Source organism: Manis pentadactyla, chromosome 3 (assembly GCF_030020395.1).
Source record: "Manis pentadactyla isolate mManPen7 chromosome 3, mManPen7.hap1, whole genome shotgun sequence".
NCBI classification, from domain to species: domain Eukaryota; kingdom Metazoa; phylum Chordata; class Mammalia; order Pholidota; family Manidae; genus Manis; species Manis pentadactyla.
Genome location: NC_080021.1, coordinates 171,103,347 through 171,130,747, shown reverse-complemented (window position 1 = coordinate 171,130,747; position 27,401 = coordinate 171,103,347). Strand labels below are relative to the sequence as shown.

Genomic DNA, 27,401 nt, shown 5'->3' with positions numbered 1-27,401 from the left:
TCATTTACATATTGTCAAAATTGCTTTCATGTTACAGAGCTGAGTAGTAGTGACAGAGACTACATAGCCTACAAAGCCTAAAATAATTTTCTAAGGAAAATGAAAACTTTTGTCTACACAAAAGCTTACACATGAACGTTTATTTGCAGCATTATACTCATAATAGCCAAAAGGTGGGAACAACTTAAATGTCCATTCACAGACAAATGGATGACTGACTGTGGTATATTCATGCAATGAAATATTACTCAGCCATAAAGGAATGAAGTACTGATGTAACTTGGATGAACCTTGAAAACATGTTCATCCCAAAGAAGTCAATCCCAAAAGTCAACAGGTTATACGATTCCACTCATATGAAAATCCAGGACAGGGAACTCTATAGAGAAAGAAAACAGATTAAGAGTTGGGAGGGAGTGGAGAGAAAGTACGGGTATAACAGCTAAAGGGTAAAAAGGTTCTTTTGAGGTACCAAAAATTACTAAAATTGACTATGTAATAAAGGCACTTTTCTGTGAATAAAATAAATCCACTGGATTGTGCACTTGAAATGGGTGAATTTTATATGTGAATTGTATCTCAATAAAGCTGTTTTTTTAAAAAGGAAATAAATTACAAAAAGTAGAATAATACACTACCCGGCACATTGTAGCCATTACAATATACTAATACTGACCATTGATCTTTAAAATGCAATAAAAGATCATGAAAGAATGACAAAGTAAAATGCAAAAGAGAATAGGAAATCACACCATAATGGAAAATTTAATAGAATAAATTACATCAAATGTATACTGTAAGAACTATGGAGGTAACATTTAAAAAATCTCCAAGAATTAAAAACTCACCTAACATTAATATAGCCACAAAGTAGACTTTGACTATTATTAGGGATAGAGGTTATTGACAAATTGGTCAATACACCAAAAAGACACCAAGTCTAAATCCTTATGCATGCAATAACAGTTTCAAAATAAAGCATAGTCTGATAGGACTGCATGGAGAAATAGACAAATCCACAACAGTAAATGGAGACTACAACATCCCTCTCTCAATAATTGACACCAAAAGTACAAGAAAATCAGTCAAGATACAGAAAATTTTAACAATACTCTCAATTAACCTGACCTAATTGACATTTATAGAATAAACCACCCATCAATAGTTAGACGGATCAGGAAAATTTAGAAGACACACATTTATATGAAGTTTAATTATTTACAAATACACATAAAACATTTACAAGAACACATTTTTGGGCCATAAAACAAGTGTAAATAAATTTTAAAGAATTCAAGTTATATAAAGCATGTTGTCTGACCCCAGTGGAATTAAATTAGGATCAAGAACACAGAGATATCTGCAAAATTTCCAAATACTTAGCAACTAAACAACTCATTTCAAAAACACCAGTGGGTCAAAGAGGAAATTTAAGGGAAATAATGTATTTTGAACCAAATAAAAATGAAAACACACTTATGGTATGCCAAAACACACTTATGGTTAGTACACAGCACTGAGAAAAATTATGTACCGGTAAATACCTATGTTTGAAAATGTAAAAGTATCAAACTAATGACCTTAGTATCCCCACTAACAGACTAGAAAAATAAGACCAAATGAAATTCAAAATAGTAAAAGAAAGAAAATAAAAATGATGGGAGAAGAAATGAATGAAATAAAAAGCAAATTGAGAAAATCCATGAAATCAAAAGCTGGTTCTTTGAGAATAACTTTGATAAACCACTAAGCAGACTGATCAGGAAAAAACAGGAATGAAAAATACATGTTCTAATAATGCTAAAAAGGTAACAAAGCCACTATGAACTAATTTATACCAGAAAATTCAACATAGATGAAATAGACATATTCATGAAAGACACAAATGACTAAAGCTAACTCAAGATGAAATAGATAAACTGAATTGCCATATATCTACTCAGTAATTTTTAAATCTATAGTTATTTAAAAATCTTTACACTAAGCCAACTCCAGATACAGATGGTTTCACTGGTAAATTCTACCAAACATTAAATGAAAAAAATTAAACACATACTTCCAGAAACTGTAAAGAAATATTTCTCAACTTATTCTATAAGGCCAATATTACCCTGATACTAAAACCAGACAAGGACATTGCAAGAGAAGAAAATTAAAGACAAATATCCTTCATGGACATAGACATGAAAATTCACATCAAAATTTAGTAAATCAAATCCAATAATATAAAAAAAATAAGGTAAAATATTATCACCAAATTAAGTTTATCCTAGGAATGTAAGGTGGGTTTAACATTCAAAAATTAATTAATGTAATGCACTGTAGTAACACAGAAGGAAAATTCATATAATAACTAGATGCAGAAAAAGCATTTGACAAATATCCAACATCCATTTCTGATAAAAACTATCAAGTGAAGAATAAAAAGAACTTCCTTAATCTGGCAAAAAGCATCTACAAACACCCACACCTAGCATCATACTTAATGGTGAAACATCAAATTATTTTTCCCTAAGATCAGGAACAAAGCAAGGATCTCTGTTCACCACTTCTACTTAACCATGTACTATAGATTCTAGTCAGTGTTATTAAACAGGAAAAAGAAATAATAAGTTGCCAGATGGGTAAAGAAAAACTGTCTTTATTTGCATGACATGATCATATGTGTAGAAAATCCAATGGAATATACCAAAAAACTACTACAACTAATAAGTGAGTTCAGGATAGTTGCAGAAAATAAGAAAAATATACGAAAATCAGTTGTGTTCTTATATACTAACAAGGAAAAATCAGAAACAAATTTTTAAAAACAGTGCCATTTAAAGGAACATCAAAAATGTGAAATACTTAGTATAAACCTGACAAAAATATGCAAGACCTATACACTGAAAACTACCAAATATTGCTTAGAGAAGTTAAAGAAGTCCTAAACAGTGATGGGGTTTAACCCTGAATATGATCATGAAACTCACAGGTCTTGAAATTTAATATTGTTGAGAGGTTAATTTTCTCAAAATTAAAACACTCCCAATCATATCCCTGCATGTATTTTTTTTAAATTGGCAACCTGAAATTCTTATGGGGTAGTCAACTCAGTGTCTTTGAAAATGAAGGATAAATTTGGAGGAATCACACTTCCTGAGTTAAACACTTACTATAAAACTACAGTACTAAAGGCAGTGTGGTACTGGCAAAACAAGACATACAGTTCACTGGAATAGAGAACCCCAAAATAGACATACACATGTATGAACAACTGATTTTTGACAATGGTGCAAAAGCAATTCAGTGGAAGGATAGACTTTTGAAAACGTCATGCTAGAACAACTGACTGTCCATAGGCAAAAAAATGAATTTTGATCCAGAGCCTTCATCAAATACAAAAATTAACTTGAAATGAAAGTAGACTAAATGTAAAATATAATACTATCAAATTTCTAGAAGAAAACCTCTGTGATCTTGGGTTAGGCAAATAACATTTCCTACAAACCAGAGCAAAAACACAATCTACCAAGAAACAATGTAATGACTTCATCAAATTTAAAAACTTCTGCCATCAAAAGACACTGTCAAGAAAATGAAGACAAGCCACAGACTGAGAGAAAATATTTGTAAATGATGCATCTAATAAAGGACGTATAGCTAGAATATACAAAGAACTTCAAAACACAATAAGAAAACAAACAACCCAGTAAAAAAATGGGCAAAAATTTGAATAGAAATTTTGCCAAAGATGTATATGGAATATAAATAAACCCATGAAAAAAATGTTCATCACCATTAATTATTAGGGACCACAATTAAAATCCAGGCAAGCTACTATACCTATCTACATGGCTAATATAAAAGGCTGACCTCACCAGGTGTTGACAAGGATGTAGAACAACTGGAACTCTACACTACAAACTGCTAGTAAGAATGTAAAATGATCCAACCTTCTGAAAAATTGACCGTTTCTTAAAAATTTAAGCATACACCTACCAATGACTCAGCTATTCCTTTCCCAGCATTTAAGATGGATGAAACCACATGTCCATATAAAGACATGTGCACTATTCTTCATAGCAACCTAATCTGTAAAAGCCAAAGCTGGAAAAAACACTGTCCATCAATAGGTGAATGTCGATGGACAACAAACTATGGTATACCCATACAATGTAATACTACTCAGGAATATAAAGTAAAGAATTATTGATACATGCCATAGCATAATCACAAAATAATCATACTGAGCAATAAAAAGAAAGCCAGATCAAAACAGGGGTGGGAAGGGTACGTACTGTATCATTCTGCTTACGTAGAATTCTAGAAAACACCAAATAATCTATAGTGACAGAAAGTAGATTGCTGTTGTCTTGGTGATGTTAGGGTCAGGAAAGGGTGGCAGGAAGGGACTGCAAAGGGGAGTGAGGGAGCTCTGCCATGATGGTGTCATGGGTGGACATGTACGCCCAAACTCACCAAATCTCACACTTTAAATATGTGCAGTTTATTATATGTCAATTATATCTCAAGATACTTTACAATAAACAAGAAAGGCTGCCTTTGGGCTGTAGGATATCAGATTAGGAGAAAGAGTAGAACAAGAAGTTGCTGTTTCTTTATAAGCCCTTAGTAGTGTTTGTTTTTTTAAACCATGCAGAGTTCTTATGGTAAAAATGAAAATAAAAGTAAAACAAAAGCAAGAATATACAAGAGGATAACAAAAGAGACAAGAGTCATCTTTTCCTCAAGGTGTCCAGTTGAAGATCAGGTGACCATAAGGCAAATTCTTTCTAGCCACCTTGTAACTATTTACTTCATTACTGAATTCCTAACAAGGATGCAGTTAAAAATACCTTAGGAAATGAAAATATTCAATCTCGATGTTTGAATGAGCTCTGTCTTGCTAATGGGTTTCAGCCCCGGGGAAGTTTGCTGTGGATTCAATGTGACCAAAGAAAATTGGCAGCAAAACGTTCTTAGGGTGAAAGGTTTATAACCAACTTTATTTCCACATGGCAGATCAGTCACTAAAATCCCATTCACTCAGAGTGAGCCTGCATGCAGCAAGCCGGTCTCTGCCTCTGGGCCCCTCTGTCCACACAGCCATCCTCCGGGCCTCTGTCCTTGGCACTGCCACCTCTCCAGCCTCTGCTCTGCTCTCCTGCAGCCCTGCCACCGTGTCACACCCAGAGCACTGGGCAGAGCTCTTTATATAGAGTCAACAGCCATGTATTGCCCACAGGTGTGCAGTGAGCTAGTCAACCAGGGCCTGGTGAGAATCCTGGCCACAGGGACTCTCATTTTATCCATACTCCACCCCTCCAGGATTCTCTCCTCTCAATCTATGTGCTCTTAGTCCTCTGCAGTGGTCCCTTTGCAAGGAAGCTTGAACATTGTTCTCCAGCCTCTCCAGCAAAAAGTCTTGCAGACACACAGGCTGGACTCTTGGCTCTGTCTCTGACCTCTGCCTCTTTAGTCTTAATGACTGGAACTGCTGCTGATTTCAGTTGTTGCCATAGCTCCAATAAGGTCCTATTTGGCTTCCCATCTAATTTCCTTCCATCTACTCCTGCCTATATCAAATCAGCCTACGTCTGGGTCCTTGTAACCCTCATGGGGCCCCTCAAATTCCTCCTGGAGTAACAGGTCTTATTTCTTTGTGGGTTCTCATTGCTTCAGCTACTGTACATGCCACCTCGCATTTTCGCTGCCTCAAGGCAGGCTGCACTGTCCAGGAAGACAGCTTTCCCATCTCTGATTCCGAAAGAACAATTCCATCCACCCCTAAGTCCCACAGCCATCAGCTCAGCCTGAGTATAGGGGCAGACCATAGAGTGCTCCATGACCTGGGGAGGCGGCTGCTCCTCTCTTTGGGGAACTTTCAGCTGCTGGGTCTTTATTTTCTTTACAACCACTGGGTGTGCTTTCAATACAGAAGGTACCAGTGCCTCCAGCACCATCCCTTCATCCTTCCCCAGCTCCTCCATTTCTGGGGCTGATGGCACCTTTCTCTCCACTCCCCCAAGTGCCTCCTCTGCTACAGTGCCTCGCAGCAATGCCAGCTCAGTCTTCAGAAGCTCTCTTACCTTCAGCTCAATGCTTTGCAGCTGACATTCTCGTGCCACCTCCGCCTGTGCTTCCCTCTGGAGCTCATCTTTTTCCTTGATGGCCTCTTCCTCCTTCAGAACACCTGGCAGCGCTGCTGTCTCACCTCCACTGGCACCTTGCTGCCTCCTCCCACATCAATGCCATCTCCTTCCTCAGGGAACCCACAGAAGTTTTCAGCTCGTGTTCTTGTGCTACCACTTCTTGGGTCTCCTCTGTAGACTTTTTAATACTGTGAGAAGCAGCCGACTCACAGTCCCCACTGCCTCACGGGCACTCTGCTTCTCAAAGGATCTGCTTACTATACCAAGGGCTACCCCTACTGCCTCAGGTGTCACCTCCAGGTGCCTCCAGTCCTGGGGTGGGGCCCAATCCTCTAGGAGGCAAGCCACCTCAGACCACATACCCATTGGGGGATGACCCACTGTCTCCCCATTCACAGGGGCAGCCTGCTAAAGTACCCCTCCCATAAGGGCGGCCTGTCTTTTTCCTTGGTCAACAATGAATCCTGCTGACTATACCAATTGTCTTGCCAATGGGTTTCAGCCCTGGGCAAGTTCACTATGGATTCAGTGTGACAAAAGAAAATGACAGCAAAACATTCTTGGGGTGAAAGGGTTATACCCAACTCTATTTCCAGGTGGCAGGTCAGTCACTAAAATCCCATTCACTCAGAGTGAGTCTGCATGCAGCATCCCAGTCTCTGCTTCTGGGCCCCTCTGTCCGCACAGCCGTCCCACACAGCCATCCTCTGGGCCTCTGTCCTTGGCGCTGCCACCACTCCCGCCTCTGCTCTGTTCTCCTGCAGCCTTGCAGCCCTGCCACCGTGTTGTGCTCAGAGCACTGGGAGGAGCTCTTTATATAGTGTCAAATTGCCCACAGGTGTGCAGTGAGCTAGTCAACCAGGGCCAAGTGAGAATTCTGGCCACAGGAACTCTCATTTTATTCACAAGCTATCACTCTTATACCACCACAAGGACCCGAATTGCCACTAAGTGACATTTTTAAGCAACAGTAATGGATTTGTGCCACAAACGGATTCTAGCCACAACTTTCTCCAATAACCTTGTTTTTACAGTTGATTGCTACATATGGGTTGTAGAAATCATTAAGTAGTTGATAACCCCTAGTGCTTAGGACTGTTAATCATGTACTTCCTTACCTGGGAGCAATTTGGGCAATGGGATGAATTTGGGCTCAACTGATGAAATGAAACTGATATCAGTAATCAGTTTCATAAGAACCCTAAGAGTGAGCTACCTTCAAGTTGCACAGAAAAAGAAAAGACTCTTCCAAGTTGAGGAGGGTAATTCAGTCAGAACAGAAGGAAAGGGAAATAGCCCAAGAAAGAATTTCAGTGAGGAAAATAGAGAAATGCTGGTGTTTCCAGATAATTTTCTGTATTAAAACTGTTCTTTGGACTTGGAGAATATAGTTCAGGTGTAATTCAGTTTGTGCAGACAGAAACCCTTGAACAGACTCTACTTTTACTCTGGCTACAATATATACAAAAGATCTGATAACTCTGGTAGTCAAGCCTTTGTGTACTGAGTGCTTTGATTTAAAAACAGTTTAAAGAATGTATGAATTCCAAACAATGTTCAAATTATTTGGCACAGGCTATTATGAATGATTTCTTCTTGATATTAAGTATCCTCAAATTTCTCGTGTTTAATTTGCTGATTAGATATAACACCCAGGTGGTTCAATTTAAAACAGTGAGGACATTAAACAGTATTGCAAGACCAGCTGCTTCCGACCAACACCCGACTAAGATAACTCTTGAGTTGTATGGCATTCCACCAGCATACAGAACCCATCTTTAAACTGCTTGTTCTCCCTTCTCTGACAAGTTTAGTCAGGCTTCTCACAAGTGCAGAGCAGCCCTGCCAAGTGGAACAAGAAAAAGTCATTGGAATTAATAAACCACTTCCAATACACATGCACACACAGCTCAAATCTGTGTTCATCACCTTCATCCAGAGTGGAGCAAGGAACAGGTGTGTAATGCTAGGAAAAATAAAGTTTGTTCTGAGTGTCCACAAGGCACCGAATGGCTTGGAATAGGTCTCTCAACAGGCAGAGTGGAAGTAAGAAACAAACAAAACAAAAATGTTTAAAAAAGAAACCCACAAGCCTGAGAAACCACATTTACGCATCTTCACATCTTCTTCAGCATCTTCAGTAATTCAAATATTAGCAGGTATTTTGCCAACATCTCAAGGATGAAGTAAAATTTCTAACCCTGTGATTATTTAAAAATAAGGAGTTCTGTCTTGACTTTGGTTTGATGTCAACCTGCCTGGTGTTGTTGGAGCTCGCAATCCCTTTGAGAACACAAAACCAACACCCTCTTTTTACAGATGAGGAAATGGAAGGTTAAGGGGCTTGACCAAAATGACACAGCTAGTTAGAGACAGAGCCAGGACTGGAAGCTACATGTTAAGACTCTCTACCGAGCCTGTGTCTTAGGCCCTCTTTACTGTTCTCCTTTAATTTTCCTTTTGGGGTCATGATTCTATAGGAACAGGTCATTTCTGTAAGGCAGTCCCGTTTTTACACCGTGGTTTTCCACCCAGCTGCAAAATGGAATCACCTGGGAGTTTTATAAATTGCGATGCCCGGCCACACCCCCACGGCCCCAAGGATTCTGATGCAATCCAGCTGGGGTGTGGCCCCAGCAGGAGGAGTTTCAAAAGCTCCCTTAGGCAATCCTAATGCACAGCCACCTCTGAGAAGCCCTGCCATGGAGCAAAGCATATTGGGAATCAAACTTGCTGATTGTTAAGACAAGCTCTTGAAATGGTTTTCAATCTCCAGTCTAAGCAGGTGCTCTCTATTGAGTATTTCTGTCACTTATTAGGGTAGTCCCTGCTCCTCAAGTTATATATAATAGCTCTAGGCCCTTCTTAGCCATCATTCTTGGTCCTCACTCAGCCTGTAAAAGGGCACAAACGCCATCAAAATGACCATTAAAATAAGGATCTGAAAACAAGTTTCAAAACGTTAAGTAAAAGAAAGGGAAGGAAATCCCCCGATTTGGACAAGTCTCCATAAGCAAAACAGAGGAAAAGGAGGCTATCTGGTGATAATTCCCGCCAAGAGTATTTGGGCATTTTCCCAGATTACCCAAGTAATCCTGTGAAAAGCAAATCTCTGTAGGCCAAATTATGTACAAACTGCCTAAATCTTGAGTTTTAATCAAAAGTTAGTTGACTCTGGAAAGCGTAAATGCCAAGGACACCACAGACTGGCCCCGGCCCCCTTCCCTAAACAGCTCCCTTCAGGGTCTTTTCAATAACAAGCCATAGCCAAGCCAACTGTGAATAAGACACTCTCCCAGGGTCCTTCTGCTTTGCCCCGGGGCGTGAGCCTCCACTGAGGAGAAGTCCCCGTTCATACCACCCGTCCGTCTCAGAGGACACCCTGGGGGCATTCAGAGGGGGCGTGGTGAGGCCGGGTCCACACGCACCGGCCAGAACCTCCTTTGCTCCGCCGCAAAGTTACCCGGGGATCCCACCTGGTATCCGGGCTCCGTACCCCTTACAACGCTCCGCCCCCGACACTTGGGGGCAGTGACCTAGGTGACGATGTCAGAAGTTCACTGGTTCTGGGGAAGGACCGGAGTGAGGAGGCGCGTCCCAGCCCGCGAGCCTCCCAGTGTCGCCAGAGCCTCCTCCAAGTAGAGAAAGGGCTCCGGGGCTCTCCCTAAGGGCCCGGGGCCGTGGGCTCCGTGGGAGAAGGCCGCACCCTGACTCAGGCGCCCTTTCCTCCCCCGGACCCTGTCCAGCAGGAGGCAGGACCCGGGCCCGGAGGGAAGCGGGGCCCCAGGAGGCAGGGCTGACACTCGGTGCAGGGTTTGACCTCTCCAGCCCGGAGCTCACCGCGAGAGGCCGCCGTAGCCCCAACTGCGAGCCACCTGTCCCAGCTCGGGTGGCAGGGCAGTCCAGGACAGACGCTGCCCGGAGAGGGCGCGCCCCAAGCTACTAAGCTCCCCGCCGTAACACAGACTTTAAGACCGGGAGGGGGAGGGACACAGACGCGCAGACTGCCCTACCTGTCCGACGACGTACAGCAGATACCAGGTGCCGCCGAGGATTCGGGCCAGGAGCCCCGAGCGCCAGGGCACAGCCAGCCGTGCCATGGTCCCACGGCGGGGTGCAAGGGGAGTCCCGGGGGAAACCCGTCCCTGGAAGCGGTGACCGCCTCCCGCGCGGGCGGCCACGGCTTGGCGGAGGCGGGCGGCGGGCGGCCTCGCGGCGTGCGCCTGCGGCGGGGCTGCGCTGGGGCCGGCCGTGCGTCGTCGGAGCCGCCCTGCGGCCCCGGAGGCCCGCTGCTTTGAATGGGAGCGCGTGCGCTGGGGGTGGGAGCGTTATTTGTGAATGTGCTGCTTGTCTTGGCTCGGGATGGTTCGCGCTCCAACCTCTCCCCAACTCAGCACCACCTCCGGCTCCCGCTCCTCCCCTCCTGTGTCAGCACAGTGAAGGCGGGGAGCGCAGACACCCAGCCGCCCGGCAGCGACTGCCGTGCGCTCTTCGGGAGCCCGGTGCGGAGCTAGGCGCTGGCTTCTATTTATCTATTCTTTTTAAAGGGAGGATGTCGCAATGCACACCTTCCTCGCGTTCGGAATGCCACCCTGCCTGTCCTGGGAGATTGCGGGATGCAAAAGGAAAGGCTCATCCTGGACGCTGGCGCTTTCCGGGAAGCGTCCTCAGAGCCATTCCCTGCGCGCTTTCCCTGGAGCTCGAGGCTGCGTGCGCTGCAGCTGCCCTGGGAACCACGCAATACCCTCCAGGGACTGGGGAAGCGTTTGTGCGTGTGCGAAGGGGGCAAAGATTAAGTTAAGTCCTGAGCCTATACAGTAGGGCAGAAATGTACATTATGGTGTGTTTTTCTGTCCGTGGGGACCCATTCGCTCTGTGCGCAAAGAGATTCTTCCGTGGAATTAGTTTGTTTTGCAACTTAAGTTTGGGGAAAGAGGACTTCACTCGAGAGTAGCACAGACCCACGACAGCTAGGTGAGGGCGCAGTGACCCAGCAACCGGCGTCATGCATAGGAAGCCCAGGAAATGGGCTCAGTGAGACTGACTTCACTTGCCTTCTTGTGCCAGCGGGTTTCTGGGGCACACCAGGTGCTCCCTTCTCTCTTGTGGACTACGCTCCTACCCACTGGACTTGAGTTCTCTGTAACAGAAAGCATACTTCGTGCCCTTACGGAGTTCTTTGCCGCTGGGACCCAGGCTCAATTCTTCCTGAAAACCTAGCACTCCAAAGCCAGTCTCTCAAAGCATCTAAAAAAGCAACGCTCCCCCCTCTCCCTCCGCCACCCCACCCTAACCCTGCGCTCCTTCTTCCAGGCACTCCACCCCTCTCGAACCTTGGCAGCGAAACTAGCAGAGGCGGGGAGCTGGCCCCACTTCAGTAAACTCTGTATGATACGAGGACTCAGCATAGCGCTCGCGAAATAATTTTTGTGAAGTTCCCACTTGTGCGCATTGAGATGAGCCCAGCATAAAATGAAGACGCTGCCATACTCCCTAGCAACCATTCATTCAGTCCATGTATTCCTAAAGCCAAACACTGTGCCCAAACATTGTAGCCCATCAGTGATCTACACAGACTCCGAGCTTGCCCATATTAATTGCATAAACAGACCAGACATGAACTGCTGACAGAGGCAGTCAGGGCAAAAATGCCTACAGGGAGTGAATGTTACATATACCATCCTGAGTCTTTGTATCCAGAATAGGGGAATTTTGTTCTTGTATATGGTAAAGGAGCTGTTGCTCAGAATTCATCTATTTACTCATTGTGTGTATTTAAGTTCCCAAAATGAAAGGAAAAATCAGAAGTGGCAAGAAGTCTTCCTTATAGCCCAGAATCCCAGAAAGTCAAAGCTGGAAGGTCAAAATGTCTAAAGATTTTTTTTTAAGTGGTTTTAGGCCAGGTTTTCAACTTGAATTGGTAAAGAGGAAAAGGTAAGATAATAATAACAAAAATAATAACAAAGACCATAGAGGCTGGAAACAGGAAAGTGTTCCTATGAAGACTGCAAATGGATTGTCTTGCTGGGATGTTTGAGCCACAGGGTTGAGCAACAAAAGGCAAGGCTGTGCGTGGTGGTGGTGGTGATGGTGATGGTGTTGGTGGTGGTGGAGGGGGGTCCTAAAGTGGTAGGGTGGGGGAACCTAGAGCACCAGGCTCGAGGAAAGAAGGGAACCCTCATTGGGGCACCAGGTGGCAGTGCTAGGCAACATTAACTGAATTGAATCTTGAAATAACCCTCAAGATAGGTGCAGATTATCTCAACATGGCATATGAGAATCCTGAAGCTCAATGGCTATACCACCAAGATTGGAACCAGACCCTGGAGGAGAATACAGTAACAGAATCTCAGGATTGGAAGGGAACTCTAGACCAACTATATATTCTAAACCCCAAAGACCTTGCCCATCTAGTTCAATAGCCATGATTTTATCTTTAAATGAGACAGAAACTAAGGCAGAGGAAAATTAAGCAACCTGTTCAATGTAACACACTTAAGAGGCAGATAAACTTATTCCTACCTCAATGTAGTAAAGAAAAAGTGAGCTTATGTTCCTTGAACTATGAGGTAGCAAAAGAAAATAGCAATGTAAAGTTAATTAACAAAGCAGTTATGTGTTAAGTAGAAAGAGGTAGAAAGTGCAAAAAGAGAGAGACCAGCTAAGAAGATGCTGCTGTAAACCAGAAACAAGATGATGAAGGCATCCATTACTGGAGATGTGCTCTAGCTACTGGAGAACACAGTTAGTGTTTGGAAAGCCAGCCAGGAGAAGGAAAGCTTATTTGTTCTATGTGAGAAGATGGTACCTCCTTAGAGCATCTCCACACTGGAGGTCCAACTTCAGATCCTTGACACCAGACTCAAAGATCAGCAAATAGTCTGAATCTGTTCATTGTTTGCTTAAACATCTATAGTCTCTTCTACTACTTTCCAATCAATATGCATCACTGGTAGTTTAAGAAATAACTGAATGGAATGGAACAAGATCCACTGAAGATGAAGTTTCCTTGATGTTGCATGATATAGGGAGGACGCTTTAAAACATGTCTTTACTTAACATCTTAACAAACTCAGTGAGACACAAGGTCTAAGACATGTCATAATCCTCAGGTACTAGAATCCACATGGAGCATCAGAAGACCCCAGCCCCCACTGATGGCTCTCGATCTCACCCCAGTCCCAGTCTTGGCAGAGTCTTTCCTCTGGACCACAAGCCCTTTCAATGAGACTTGCAGCAGATGTGTTTGGGCTTCACAAATCAGACCTCTCAAAGAGCACTTCCATGCAAACATTAGAATACCTCACGCTGGCTTGACCTGCTCAGTGCACTTCTGCTCCATGGACTGTTTACAAAGTCCTATTCTTTCTTCAGCCCTCTCTTCCTGTCCTTTTTTACCAATCACTTTATTTATTCATTAAACACTCTTCCTAATACTCTACACTCCCTTGTCCCTGGGTCTTTTCTTCATACCTCAACTCAAACTCAGTTGTCTGTTTTCTCAGTACCTGCCCTACAGGAGCCAAACACTGCAGGGAAGAGCCACAGAATGGAAAAGATAAGTGTTAACATAGTATCATCATCAACAACATCAAATGGGCTCTCACAATGCCCATCAAGCCTCCTGGTCTACTCACTCACAGCACTGCATTCCCCACAATGACTGTTCAAAACTTTCTCCAACCCTCCAGCAACTTCACCTCTGTCCCCTTCAACAGATATGCAAAGCCCCAACTTTTCAGAGAAAACCAAATCAGCTGAACAGTCCTTACCTTTTCCCACCCACCAAATCGAGTTAAAACTGCAACCATCATCTCCTTTGTTTTCTCTAAGGACAGTCCCTCCAGTGCTCTGGATCTAATCTAGCAAGACCTTCAACGCATAAGGAAACTTACTACAAGGCTTCCCGTCTCTACTGTGTACTCAACAACCCCCTGTAAACTCTATCCTATCTTTCAGTATTCAAACATGCTCCAGCCTCTCCCATGTATAAAGAAATGAATAACTCTCCTTCAGTCCCCCCACATCTTTCCTTTATAACCATACTTCTTGAAGGTTTTATTTATATTCCTATTGCCTTCCTTCCTTCCTTCCTTCCTATTTAATCTTTAACCCATTCCAGTCAGAATTCAGCCACCATCCCTCTACAGACATAGAACCTGCTCCAGTCACAACTTCCCTCCATGCTATCACATCCAGTGAATGAAGGTTGGTCCTCTTTCCACCCACCCCCCAAAGCCATGAGGCACGGTCAGCCACTCTTCCCTTCCTGGTGCTCCTCAGACATTGGCACGCTCCTCCCAGAAACATGTCTTTTGTATGTGTGGCCCCCCCTTACCTAGTTAACTCATTACCACTTCTGGGTTGGATTCCTTATTTATCTGCACTTGTGCATGTGGTTTATTTTCCTTTTGAGAATTTATTCCAATTTCTAATTGTAATTTTATTAATGTGATTAATTGACCAAAATGTGTCTTTCTCTCTCCCACTAGGCTGTAAATTCTGTAGGAGCAGTTCACTTTTGTGGTTCCAGTGCCAACCCAGTCCAAATGCCTGGCACATCATGTTTGACAAATATCAAAACTTGTTGAATTAATAGATGGATGAATTAGTACTTCACATCTGTCAGTGAGCTGACCTGGAAACTAAACCACCAAGTAGAACACAAACTGCAAGCTCCTTGAAACCAGACATTATAAGCTATTGACCTTTTTCCTAGTACGGAAGTCCTCGGGACATAAAGAAAGAAAAAACAAAAACTGGCTGACTGACTAAATCAATGGACAGAGAATGGGAAACTGCTAATTACATGAATTCCTAGGCAAATGCCAAATAAAAATCCATAGGCTATATAATTCTTTAATAGATAATAAAACATTCCAACAACTTTTCCTTTTAAAATGTATAGTGAAGTTTGCTACAGAGCCAGTTATGTTCCTCATCATCACCTTGAAGTTTCCACAATAAGGAAAAAATGAAAAGTAAATAATCAAGTAAATCAAGTAAATAATATATATAGAACATCCACCACAATACAAATTACACTTTTTCATTAAACAAAACAGGTGGAATGGGGAGGTACACATTCTGTTACCCATAGTTAAGATTTATCGGAATTATTTATAGTTAGTACATTATACCACGTATGTTATAAAATGCTCAGCAAGAAGGGATAACTGGCTCAAATCCTGCTTCCTTCCCTTCTTGGTATTTAACTAGCTGGAAATGCCCTTCTTGTCAGCCTTTACTTGCCTCGGTAGACAAGCAAAACACAGAGCAAAGCTGTTCAGTCAAGCAAAATGTTCAGTTTTGACAAGCTGAATGTCACACACTTCGTTCAAAGAAAATATACATACCTGAATTATACAGTTAAAAGTCTCCTCACTTGAGTGAAGCTGTTTCGACAATATTCCAGTCCATAGAGACATGTGGCTTCAACTATTACAAACTGTTAAATTATGTGCCTAATAAAAAAAATAATGGGAAACATAAAGTAGTATGTTTATATCTCACAGAAATGACTCAAAACCATATTTCAGGAAAGTAAACCCTGGAAACCAGCAGTTTTACTTACTTGCTGCCCCAATTTAGGCCCTGTTCTAATTTTGTCTTTTATATGAAGATACATATTTTTATTTAATTTTAGCTACTGTATTTCTGGATTTGTAAATTATAAGCATAAAGGTTGGCTGAAACTACATAAACATAGTTATATGAATAAACAATCAGATCAAAATATTTCAAATTACCTCTGCTTCCTTCTAAGGGGAAAACACAGTATCTCAGCGTTATAACTTATCAGCAGACTTATCTTTTCATTCTATAACACTGAGTTACTGAGGACTGTTTGAGGTCGCAGTGATTTCCTGGCATCCATCTAACTGCATTCATGATAGTGTGTTAGTAATGTGCATACTTAATCTCTTGATGTTGGCTTGCAGGAGTCTCAAATATAAAATGTGACAGCATTTGTTTTTCTTACCACATAAAAAAAGTGACATCACAAACTGTTAAGAGGTTAAACCATATATTATGGCTTTACTTCAGAGTCACCGTTTGCGTCATATGACCGCCCAACAGGGACCAAATCTAACACACTTAACATTCCTGAATCTAATAACATATATAAGCTCCTCTGGGTGAGGCTCATTGGGTGTGGTTTTATCACACAGAAAATCTTATAATAACCTTTTCAAAAATATTGTCATTCTTTCTCCATGTGTTGAAGGTTTTGTCCAAATAATATAGCAAGGGACAACAAATTATAAAGGAATCAACAATTTATAAACAGACATATTAAATCTGCTCATCTTCTCTGAAGACCTCAGAAACAGTTTACCTAATCTTGGTAATAATTTTCCATAAGTCAGTGAGTCTATCAACAGTAATATTCAGTGTCTATTTTGTACGAGCCATTATGAAAATACGTAAAAGAAGTAAAATACATGATCCCTGTTCTTTCAAATGCACAATTAAATTTTGCAAAATACATTTATGAAAGAAATGTTTATCTTGAAAATATTCATTCTCCATTATTTCAGTATTTTGGAAGCATGGTATCTTTCCCTGCAGCGTGTTTGTAGTTATTTTTGTATTTGCAACACTTACCAAACAGCAGGCACTCGGCACGTGTTTGATGAACTACACTAAACACTTACTCGAGTGCAGACCACATCCATAGATAGGCACTGTGATAAACAAACACTGATTCTGTATTTATGACCAGCTTCCTAAGGCCCCCATCAGAGAATGTCAAGGATCAGAATCCTTAATTCTCTAAAGTGCTGATACTGCAGATTTGGAGATTTAACTTAAATCTATTACATAGAAAGTACTAGTGGTTTAGTAGGTAGTTAGCTAAATCAACATTTCATTAGAGGAGTTTGTTCTTGTATAAAAGAATACTATTTTTAAATCCAAGTATTCCGTGTGTTTTGGTATGTTTTGCTTCATTACAATATCAGCCAGCACAGCGTTTGTTACCATTCTGCATGCCCCCAGGCACACTAGGCATGCTAAAAAGCTAACAGATAAAATACAGTACTTATTCCACATGCAGCATCTCAAGATACTCGACTGTGTCCCAAGACCTCCAAAATAAGTCCCAGGAGCTGGTTCACTCCAGCAAACACAACAAAACCAAAGTACTTTCCATCTATGTAATAAGCAACATTCTACTTTTCAGTTGTTGCCCATGGCTGGATATTGGCTATAACCAGAAACTCTCATCTTTTCTCTTTTATTTGAAATCAATGTCTAAACTAAAGGAAAATGGACCCTTTTTCTTTTGAACTAAGTTATCCTCAGTTTTCCTACAGGTATCTATAGAAGGCAGTGGTATGTTATACCTCTCTTTGGTTCATTCTGAAAGAAATATCAATGTATATATGGACACAATTCCCTTTAGTTTTGCTAGAAAAATTAACACGGAGTCCCTGGATAGCTCTGAAAAAAAATCACACCATAAGAATAAATACACAGGGATTTTGTTTGCTTCTCATTAAAACTTAGTAAAATAATTCTTCAATCAGAATTAAAACAAATTGCAATATGAAACATAATTTGAAGGCAATTGTCACTTTTGACCCCCAATTAATGACTGATATACTTTGACCTGTTCTACTGCCCTACATATTCTCATATATTGCCCTCCCTCTTCTAGGATGCACCTGTAGATAACGGCATTACTCCCTAGGAAGAATGAACATAAACTTTGGAGCATGACTTAGTTTTTTCTGAACTGGATGTACTGGCCAAAAGAAAAGAAAGAAAAAAAAGCACTGGAGAAAAAATGAAATTCAGCCAAATCAATGAGATTTGGGGCAATAATAAAATAAACATGTTTTAGAAAATACCTCTTATCTTTGCTTATAAGATTAAATGAACAAAGCTTGTAGAAGTACTTTGTAAATTGTGAAGCAATATTACAAGTACTTTTTTTCATTATTTGTTTAGTGTTAAGAAGCAAAATTCAACTGAGTAAATTTTAAGAATTAATTAGGCTTATTTAATGATTCATGGATCAAGCAGCATCCTATCTCAGCAGTTAGAAAGGAGCTCTGAGTAGCTGTACAAAATGGCAGAAGGAAGCAGGGCAAGGAAATTATTTCCAGAAAAGTATGGATTGTTTCAGGCAAGGTCACTTTCCTTTAGGGAAAGGTGGTAGGGGTTGTCTTACATGCAGATATCTCACTAGTGCTAACCAGGTAATTCCAGATTGACTGATTAATGGTTACATTCTTAGGAGATGATGTAACTGCAATCAGGTTAGGTATTAAGTCCTGGTTTGTTGATGTGGGGCTTAGTACATGTGACTCCATTTGGGGCTTGTTATTTTATATTTTTTTAAGCAGTGGTACACTGCTATGTTCCAGAAAACTTTAAGGCAGCTTATAAACATACATGTTTAAAAATATGTTAAGATATCTAATTAAATATAGGTGAGAAAATTAATATTCTCAGGGGATAAGAGTCAGAATGGGATTTGGGGGTGTCGGTAAAATTTTAATATTTCCAGAATCTCTTGCTGGGCCTTAGTGCATCTCGGTATCAATGGGTGTTTTCAAGGGGTGGAGAGAAGTAGTCCATCTCCATATCAGTAGGTGATTACAAGCGGAAGCAAGGGCACATCTGAACTGGAGAGATAGGGTGGTGTCCCTTTTTGCAGCCGGATCATGATTGAGAGGCACAGGCGAACAGAAGTGTGTGACTGTTTGAAAGCAATAAACGAGTTTCTCCTACTTTATTTCTCCCTTTCACTGATTTCGGCTACAAAGGTAATTTGCCCCGGGCCAGGAATGTATTTTTTTCCCCAGAATTATACCTGGCAGTAGTCAGCAGAATCTCTGAATACGAAATCTGTCTTCATGGGTGCGACTCTTAGGCAGGCTGCCCCTAGACATGGTGGGGAGATACCCAGAAACCCCCGTGGATGGTGGGAGGCCCCAGTGGTTGCAGTGCTGGGGGGTGTGGCTTTACCTGAGTGCTCCCTATCCATGGGGCTTCCAATGGGGGAGTCCCTCATGGGGAATTGGTCTAGGGTAAAGCACCTCCTAGAGGGTTGGGGCCATCCCCAGAATTACAGAAGGGTGGAGACATGGGAAGCTGTGGGATTATCCCTCCATGAGACAGAAGATTGCTTAGAGGCCCCGAGTGACAGTGTAGCAGCCAGGATTGTGGGATGTTGAAAGGGTTATCAAGGAGAGAGACACAATTTGGCATCACTTAGAGTAACTGGGAAATGACCTATGGGATGCCCTTAAGAAAGAGAGACAGTTATTGAGAAGACAGGTCATGCTCCTAGAAGATATGTTAGCAGAAAGGGAGGAGGCAGCAGGAGGATCTGCATTGCAGGAGGTCATGGGGGAGGGGGAGGAAAGAGCGGTGCCTTCAGCCCTGGAGATGGTAGAGGAGATGTTGGGAGAGGATGGGGGGGTGGGGTGGAGGGCTAAACTGTTGCTGAGCCAACTGCCTAAGGCACCAGTCTCTCCTGTATTAAAGGCCCACCCGGTTGTAATTAAGAAAATAAAAATGCAACAACCATGGGCTCCTCAGGGGGAGGGGTGGTGCCCTCCCCAGGTTGTGGAGCACTCCATGCTCCACCCCTATGCACAGGATGAGCTGGTGGACATGAGCATCCGGTTTGGGCAGAAGCTGCAGGAACCTCTGCCTATACGGCTTTTGGGTCTTTGGGATATGGGGGTGGGAAACATTGTTTTTCCCTCCAGCAGCAGTTCCAAAGTGCCCGTCACACCTCAGGGAATCAGGCGCTTCTGGATTGGCTAAAAGCAGCCATCAGGGCAGTTTGGCCTAATCAGGATGATTTACCATACTTAGCCACTAGCTAGAAAACATATGCGGAGCTCTAGCAGGTGCTATGGGAGCTGGGCATGAAAAATCTCATCTATAATATGAACCCCCAGGGCCTCAATGAGGAGTTGTTCACTGTAGGAATGAGAAATCTGGTGCTGCATACAACTCCCACATCTCTCTTTGGGTCTCTAGTGACAGTTTTTGTCCCCTCAAATAGGGCAACCCATAAGTGAGGCTACATGTACTTTAGCAGATCTAGGGGAGGTTGAAACAATAAGAGCATGGAAGGAAGTATGGACTACAACTGAAAGGAGAGGTGCAAAGGGCCCCGTGAAGGTCTCAAGGACCCAGATGTGGGTTGACTTGTTAAAGACCAGGTTAGTGATCGGCAGCCCAACAGGATCTTTTTAGAATTGTGGCACCAATTAAAGCCAGAGCAGCAGTTCCAGCCACTAAGGTCCGGGACATGGAAGCAGGAGGCAAAGCCCCATGTCTGGCATGTGTCCCTGCAAGACTTCCTGGGAGACAGTAATCAGGCTTTGTCTGGGCCCTCACCCCACAGGAGGATGATTGGGTATTGTGATCTAACCTTGGGGGGCATGGTGGGGACCAGAGGCCACATGCAGAATTACCAATTTATTGGTCCCCTGTGAAGGTACAGTATGTCCTGGCACTGGTGGACACAGGAGCCAAATGTTCTTTGATTTATGGCAACCCTGAGCATTTTCCTAGGACCTCTGCTGTGATAAATGGCTATGGGCTAAGGCAATTAGAGTGAAGTTAGACCAAATCCCAGTGGGGATAGGGTGTTTACCATCAAACGAGTATACTGTGTACATTTCTCCCATCCCTCAATATATTTTGGGGGTAGATATCCTGCAGGACCTGTGGTTACAGACCACTGAAGGGGAGTTCAGACTGAGGGTACCATGTGGTAAAGGCAGTTCTGAAGGGATATGTTAAGCACCTGCCTGTAGCTCTGCCTGTACCTCGGTGGGTTACAAATACTAAGCAGTATAAATTGCCTGGGGGATACAAGGAACTTGGAGAAACTCTACAGGAGTTGGAGAAGGTGGGCGTCATAAAGCCCACTCATAGTCCTTGTAATTCCCCAGTATGGCCAGGAAGAAGCCGGATAGCTCCTGGCGCATGACCGTGGATTACAGGGAATTGAAAAACTCACACCCCTTTTGCATGCTGCTGTTCCCTCTATAACAGCCATTAGGACACCCTCAGTCATGAACTAGGGATGTATCATTATGTATAGACCTTGCTAATGCTTTCTTCTCTACTGACATAGCACAGGAAAGTCAGGAACAGTTTGCCTTCACGTGGGAAGGATGGCAATAGACTTTCACTGTTCTTCAACAGGTACACTTCCACAGTCCCACCATTTGTCATGGACTCATAGCCCAGGACTACGCCATGTGGAAGGAACCACAAATGGTGTGGCTATATCATTACACTGATGATATTATGCTCACATCTGATTCTCTTGCAGATTTAAAGGGGGCGGTTCCTAGACTGCTACAACATCTATAAGAGAAAGGATGGGCTGTGAACAGCACCAAGGTTCAGGGAACTGGTTTGTCTCAAAGTTCTTGGGGGTTTTCTGGTGGGGTAAAACTAAAGTTATCCCAGAAGCAGTTATAGACAAGGTCCAGGCTTTCCCTACCCCTACCACTGTGGCAGTATTACAAGAGTTGTTGGGTCTTTGAGGCTACTGTAGAGTGTTTATCCCGCACTTGGTACAAATTCTGAAGCCCTTATACAGGTTGGTACAAAAGGGCATCAGATGGGACTGGGATGAAATATGTGCAACAGCTTTTACTGCTGCTAAGCAAGGAGTCAAGGCTGTACAGGCCTTGAGTGTAATGGACTCCTCAAGGCCCTGTGGGCTAGATGTTCCTTCAGCCAAAGATGGTTATGTATGGGGCCTTTAGCAGCACCTTAAACAGACACTCCAACCTATTGGATTCTGTTCAGAACTATAGAAAGGATCAGAGGTCTGGTACACCCTGATAGAGAAGTAACCAGCTGCTGTGTACCACATAGTGCTGGCTACAGAGCCCATTACTGACTGGAACTGCTCTGACTAATATAATAACCACCTATCTCATCACAGGGTGGGTGAGATACTGGACCCAAAGGCCATGGAGTGGCATTGCATAAACGCCTACACTGGCCAAATGGGGCACATATTTACAGCAGTGTAGCACCCTCTCTGCTAGCCCCTTAAATGGAGAACTCCATCACTTATTGGGGCCAGTGACCTATACCAGTGGAAAGCAGAAAGAACTTGCTTTTGAGCCATTGGTAGCTGAGAGTCCTTATCAGGAGGGAAAAGCCCCTACACCTGAAGATCCTTGGTATACAGACAGCTCCAGTCATGGGAAGCCCCTGAAGTGGAGGACTGTGGCTTTCCATCCTAAGACTGAGACAATACGGATGGAGGATGGAGAGGGGAAGAGCAGCCAATGGGCTGAGTTGTGGGCAGTATGGCTTGTGATCACCCAGGGGAGTCCTCCCTTATAGTTGTCTGCACTGATATCTAGGCCATCAATCAGGGCCTGACCCTGTGACTACCAACATGGTACCATGCCAACTGGATGGTTGGTCACTGGCCCTTTTGGGGGCAAGAGTTGTGGCAAAACCTATGGGCCTCTGGTCAGACTAAGACTGCTACCATATATCATGTGACTGGCCATTTGCTTTGGCATCCCCAGGGAATGATGAAGCAGACACATTGGCCCAGGTGAACTGGCTAGAAAGAAAGCCTGCCACTGATGTAGCCCAAAGGCTACATCAGCATTTGTTACACACAGGGGAAAAGACAGTATGGGCTGTAGCCCGTTGTTGGAGCTTGCCAATGACCTTTGAAGAAGTCAGCAGAGCCTGGAAGGAGTGCTCTAAGAGGGACTTACATGAAGTCCTGCAGCAATAGGTAATTACAAGGGGGAGCAAGGGCATATATGCAGCAACATGGGACAGTAGAAGAGGGGCCGATACCCCTTGTCAGGTGACAGATAGACTATACTGGGCCTCTGCCCATATCAGAAGTAAATCAGTATGCCATGACTTGTGTGGACATAGCTACTGGACTCTTGATTGCTTTTCCTGTACATCATACATATCAGCAAACAACCAAAAAGGACCTAGAGCATCTTTTTGCAGCCTACTGCCAGCCACAGGTGATTGAGAGCAATCAAGGCACCCACTTTACTAGACATGTATTACAAGAATGGGTGCAGCAATTAGGAATAAAGTAGAAGTTTCATATATCATATAACCCTACTGGGACAGGCATGATAGAGAGGTACAGTGGTTTGTTGAAATCTGGCCTGATGTCAGACACTAATAGTCTACAGGGATGGTCAGTTCGCTTATGGACAGTGCTACGGCGTTTGAATAAGAAGCCCTGAAAAGGAGCCTTGTGCCCTGTGGACATGCTAACACACATTGCTATCTCTCCTATTCAACCATATGGGCAAACCAAACAGGAGTTATTGAAGCCAGGATAGGGCCAGCAGAGCAACATCCTGCTGCCAGCCCCAACTGCACTAAACCCTGGAGATACTGTTAAATGGACATGGCCCTGGACATTTAAACACATGGACCAGTGATGGCTGGCCCTTCTGGTACCTTGGGGAAAGTCATGGAAGCTAGGACCACTCTCTTGCATGCTTCCTACCTGATGGACAAGATTTGCCTATGCTGGTGTCATTAAAACATGTATCCTATCACCCTTAAGGTTATTTTTCTTCTGCAGCCCCTGTGGCCTGGACCCTCCCCCTGGCTGCAGCTGCCATGTGATCTCCCTACCCATTCAGCCACTGGTCACCTGTGGAATGGGCGAGCTATGGACTTAATCTACATAGGACATTGAACCTAGCTGAATCCTCTGGCTTGAGGATTGTGATTTTATTGCTGTTATTTATTGTATGTTATTAGTTTGGCTACAGTGTTCCAGTTTTCTTGCACAGGGGCCATTGCAGAAGATGGGGACTAAGTAGATTGTGAGGTGAGATTTCTGGAGGGATGGGTTGTGAGTAAAATTGCAATATTTCCAGAATCTCTCGCCTGGTCTTAGTTTATCTCCATATCAATAGGTGTTTCCAAGGGGTGGAGAGAAGTTTCCATCTCCATATCAATAGGTAATTATAAGGGGGAGCGAGGGCATATCTGGAACAGAGAGGTTGGGTGGGGTCCCTTTTTGCAGCCAGGTCACGAGAGACATGGGCAAGCAAAATTGGGCGACTACCTGCAAGGAAGAAATGGCTTCTCCCACTTTATTTCTCCCTTTGACTGATTTTGGCTTCAAAGGTAATTTGCCCCTAACTGGGAAAATATTTTCCCCCTAGAGTTACAGGGGCAGATTTCAGGTTCTATTTTGGTTTACAATATTGTATGAACATTGTTACTTGGAGCATGAGTTGACTTCATAATTGAATAAAACAATAAAGATATTTCCATTTGAAAAAAAATAGATGAGAAAGAAAAATAAGGATATGGCCTTAAAATGGTGCCAAGGATGAAGTTAATACAAATGCACATTCCTTAAAGAGCTACAGCCAGAAATTTGGCTCTCAACTTTCAGGCAGTCATGAAACCTGATAAATTACAGTGCCCATCTTGGAGGGAAAAAAAGAAAGAAAACAACTAGTTGCATAGACAAAGTACTACAGGCCTTGACAAAATTCAGAAAAGTTTCATAGTTGTATTTTATCCTGCCTCATGTAATTTTATCACATATGCCTTCAGGTTATTAGCACTTCATTATCAGCAGAAAATGATACAGTAATATAAATAAGAAACTATCATTGTGATTCATAGTGTCTACCTCTTGCATCAAAACTTCTTGAATGGATATTTTCCTCTTTAAATTGTACATTTAAGCTTTTCAAATGTTAGACAAGATGTACAAAGAGACACAGGAGGAAATTTCAGAATTGAAGTTTGAAGAAGCTAAATTAAATAAAACATGGAAATTGTTACCTTCACCAAGGTGCCAGTACCAGAGAGGGAAGACATGTGTTTCGGGCTTCATCAGGGATTTCCACAGGGTTCAGCCTCAGAGGCATATATGAAGATCCCATAACTGACCTAAGTAAGGACCAAGGGATTGGTAATAGTAACTGCTGTACCAAATAAAGCCCCAAATCTTACTGGCATAATACAATAGCTGTTAAAGATAAATTGGTTAAATTTGGCCAAGCATGGTAGCTGCCATATGTGAAAAATCCTTTCAGAAGCTCACGGCAACTTCCAGAAAACTAAACATCCTTATAATGAGCAAGGGATGATGATGCCATTTGGAATTAAAAGACTGAAATAGCTTTAAATTAACAAAGGCCTAAGAGAGATTCTCCAGGAAACCTTATTTGACCTCCCAAGACTAGGTTAGATGATTGCAAATGCTTCCTCTCAACTCACACTTCCCCTCCTATGCTGTTCCTATAATCCTGCTCATAACACACTACAGTGTAATTCTTTGTTTACTTCTTTTAACCCCAAATAGTCTGTAAGTCCCTGAGAGCAAGAATTTTATCTTCTCATTTGCATCTCCAGTGCTTAGAAGAGTGCCTGGCACATAAAATGTGCTTATTCACATTCACTGAAGGAATGGATGGAGGGGAGGAGAGAAAAATGGAGAGAGATGAGAATCACAGGAACTCTGAAAGTCATTAAACTTAGAAGATAAACTCTAGCTATAATCTTTTAGTTGTGTAAGAAAGTAAGTTGATTAGAAAGTAAATCACAGAAATGTGATAAATCTAAATGTTTAAGTGCCTTTATTCTGGGGAAAAGAAGGACAGACTCAATTTTATTTTTGCTTTTAAGCTTTTCCATTATTCTGTTACATGAAAATGAGTTTAGGGAAGAAACATACTAGAATTAAACTGTCAATCTTAATTTATCTAGCTATAATATATAAAAACTACTTTGGCAGTAAATGATATTTGTGCCTTATTTCATCCTTTCCAAAGGGAAAGAAAGAAATCTGTGGGCAAATACACAGAGCAAACAACACCTCCTAAAATCCTTATGCCTCATATACTGCTGCTTTGAGTACATAAATATATTCATTGAGCTACATGAGCAAATTATGGTGTTGGCAGTGCAAACAAGGACACATTACTTTAGTCATTGATAGAACAATATCTGGAATCTTTTCAAAGTCTCTAAATCTTATCAGATTATAAAGCCCCCTACTAACAGTCATCTTAAGTGAACTCTAGACTTATTTGAGAAAATAAGGTATGAGGCTTATAGGGGTACTTACAAGGGTAAAAATTGTGAATTATTTCAGGAATTTGTTCATTTATGCAACATTTGCACTTTCCTAAATACTTCCACATAACATTTTAACAGAAGTTCATTTTCCTCTTGAATTCAATCAAGACCTAAAACAAAATAAATACACAAACTGAGGAAAATCTTCAAAGAAATGCCTATTAATTAAAACCCATACCATGTTAACATTATATATATTCAAAACTCCAGTCCTTATTGATCTTGATAAAGGTAATGTTATAAGATTTTAACATACATACATTTAGGATGCAGTTTTATTTTGCATTGACTGATGCAAGTGATGTGATCTTGAAATACTCTGGCCAATTTGGCAACTTTATATTTACATTTCTGTAAGTGATTTTACATAATCTACTGTAATCCTCAAATTTCATTAGAAGTAACATATTTCTTGCTGTTATTCTTCTACTTTTGCAACAAATAAGCCCACGTTTCCAATCACTTTCTTGTGTTTGTTTTCCATTGATGAAATACTGAATTAAGTCACATTTCAATAAACTGATTTTTCCGTCTGCAAATTTTTGTGCCCTTGAAACTTTAACACCCAAAGAAGAAATCTAACTGTATCTCAATAGTGAACTTGGATGGATTATCCAGTTGATGGGTCAATAGCATTTACTTCTCTTCCTTGTCCCAGTGAAGAATTTTGTTAGAGTATGGAGATTTGGGGAAATGTGGGAATCTATAGCTAAATGAGAAGTCTGAATTATTAGAAGATTTATATTACCCAGTTTCCTCATAATCAAGAATAATCATAAGTTCACAGTGAAAAGTTTGCAGATACATTGCACATGTACATAAAGTCTTGGTGCTTCTCATGGTGTAGTCTATGGGCCATCTGCATCAGAATTACCTAAGGTGCCTGTCAAGAGTGTAGACTCCCAGGTCCTATCTAACACTGAAAAATCCCAATCATTGTGTTTTTTTGTTTTAAACAATGTCTCAGAATCTCCCTTCTCCATTTTAATATTTTTGAAATTATACAGATTAGCAATTTGGATAAAAATGGGTTATCTGATCAACCTTGATCATATGTTTTATGAATGATAAAATGAATCTTTTATGACTCTACTATGAATTCTCCCAAGTGAAACCAGAAGGGTTTTCACAGGGATTCTGCTGAATGCTGGGAAGGTGTAT

The 27,401-nt window shown here is 42.1% G+C and overlaps 1 protein-coding gene and 1 long non-coding RNA gene across 3 annotated transcripts in view; both read right to left on the bottom strand.

The window, feature by feature from the left end:
- ADAMTSL1 (ADAMTS like 1) overlaps positions 1-10,638 on the bottom strand; it is an 859,402-nt gene extending 848,764 nt beyond the window's left edge. The window contains exon 1 of one of the 2 annotated variants that reach the window (XM_036888135.2): positions 10,148-10,638. In XM_036888135.2, coding sequence (XP_036744030.2) covers positions 10,148-10,234 — 87 coding nt within the window. In that variant the 5' untranslated portion in view covers positions 10,235-10,638. The remainder of the gene's footprint in view (positions 1-10,147) is intronic. The other variant, XM_036888127.2, reaches the window with a different exon arrangement.
- A 4,682-nt stretch (positions 10,639-15,320) lies between these two features.
- LOC118913527 (uncharacterized) lies at positions 15,321-26,336 on the bottom strand. The gene is made up of 3 exons (XR_005025238.2): positions 26,230-26,336; positions 24,942-25,049; positions 15,321-15,598 (listed from the first exon to the last, which is right to left on the bottom strand). It is a non-coding gene; the product is annotated as an uncharacterized LOC118913527 (long non-coding RNA).
- Positions 26,337-27,401: the final 1,065 nt, after the last annotated feature.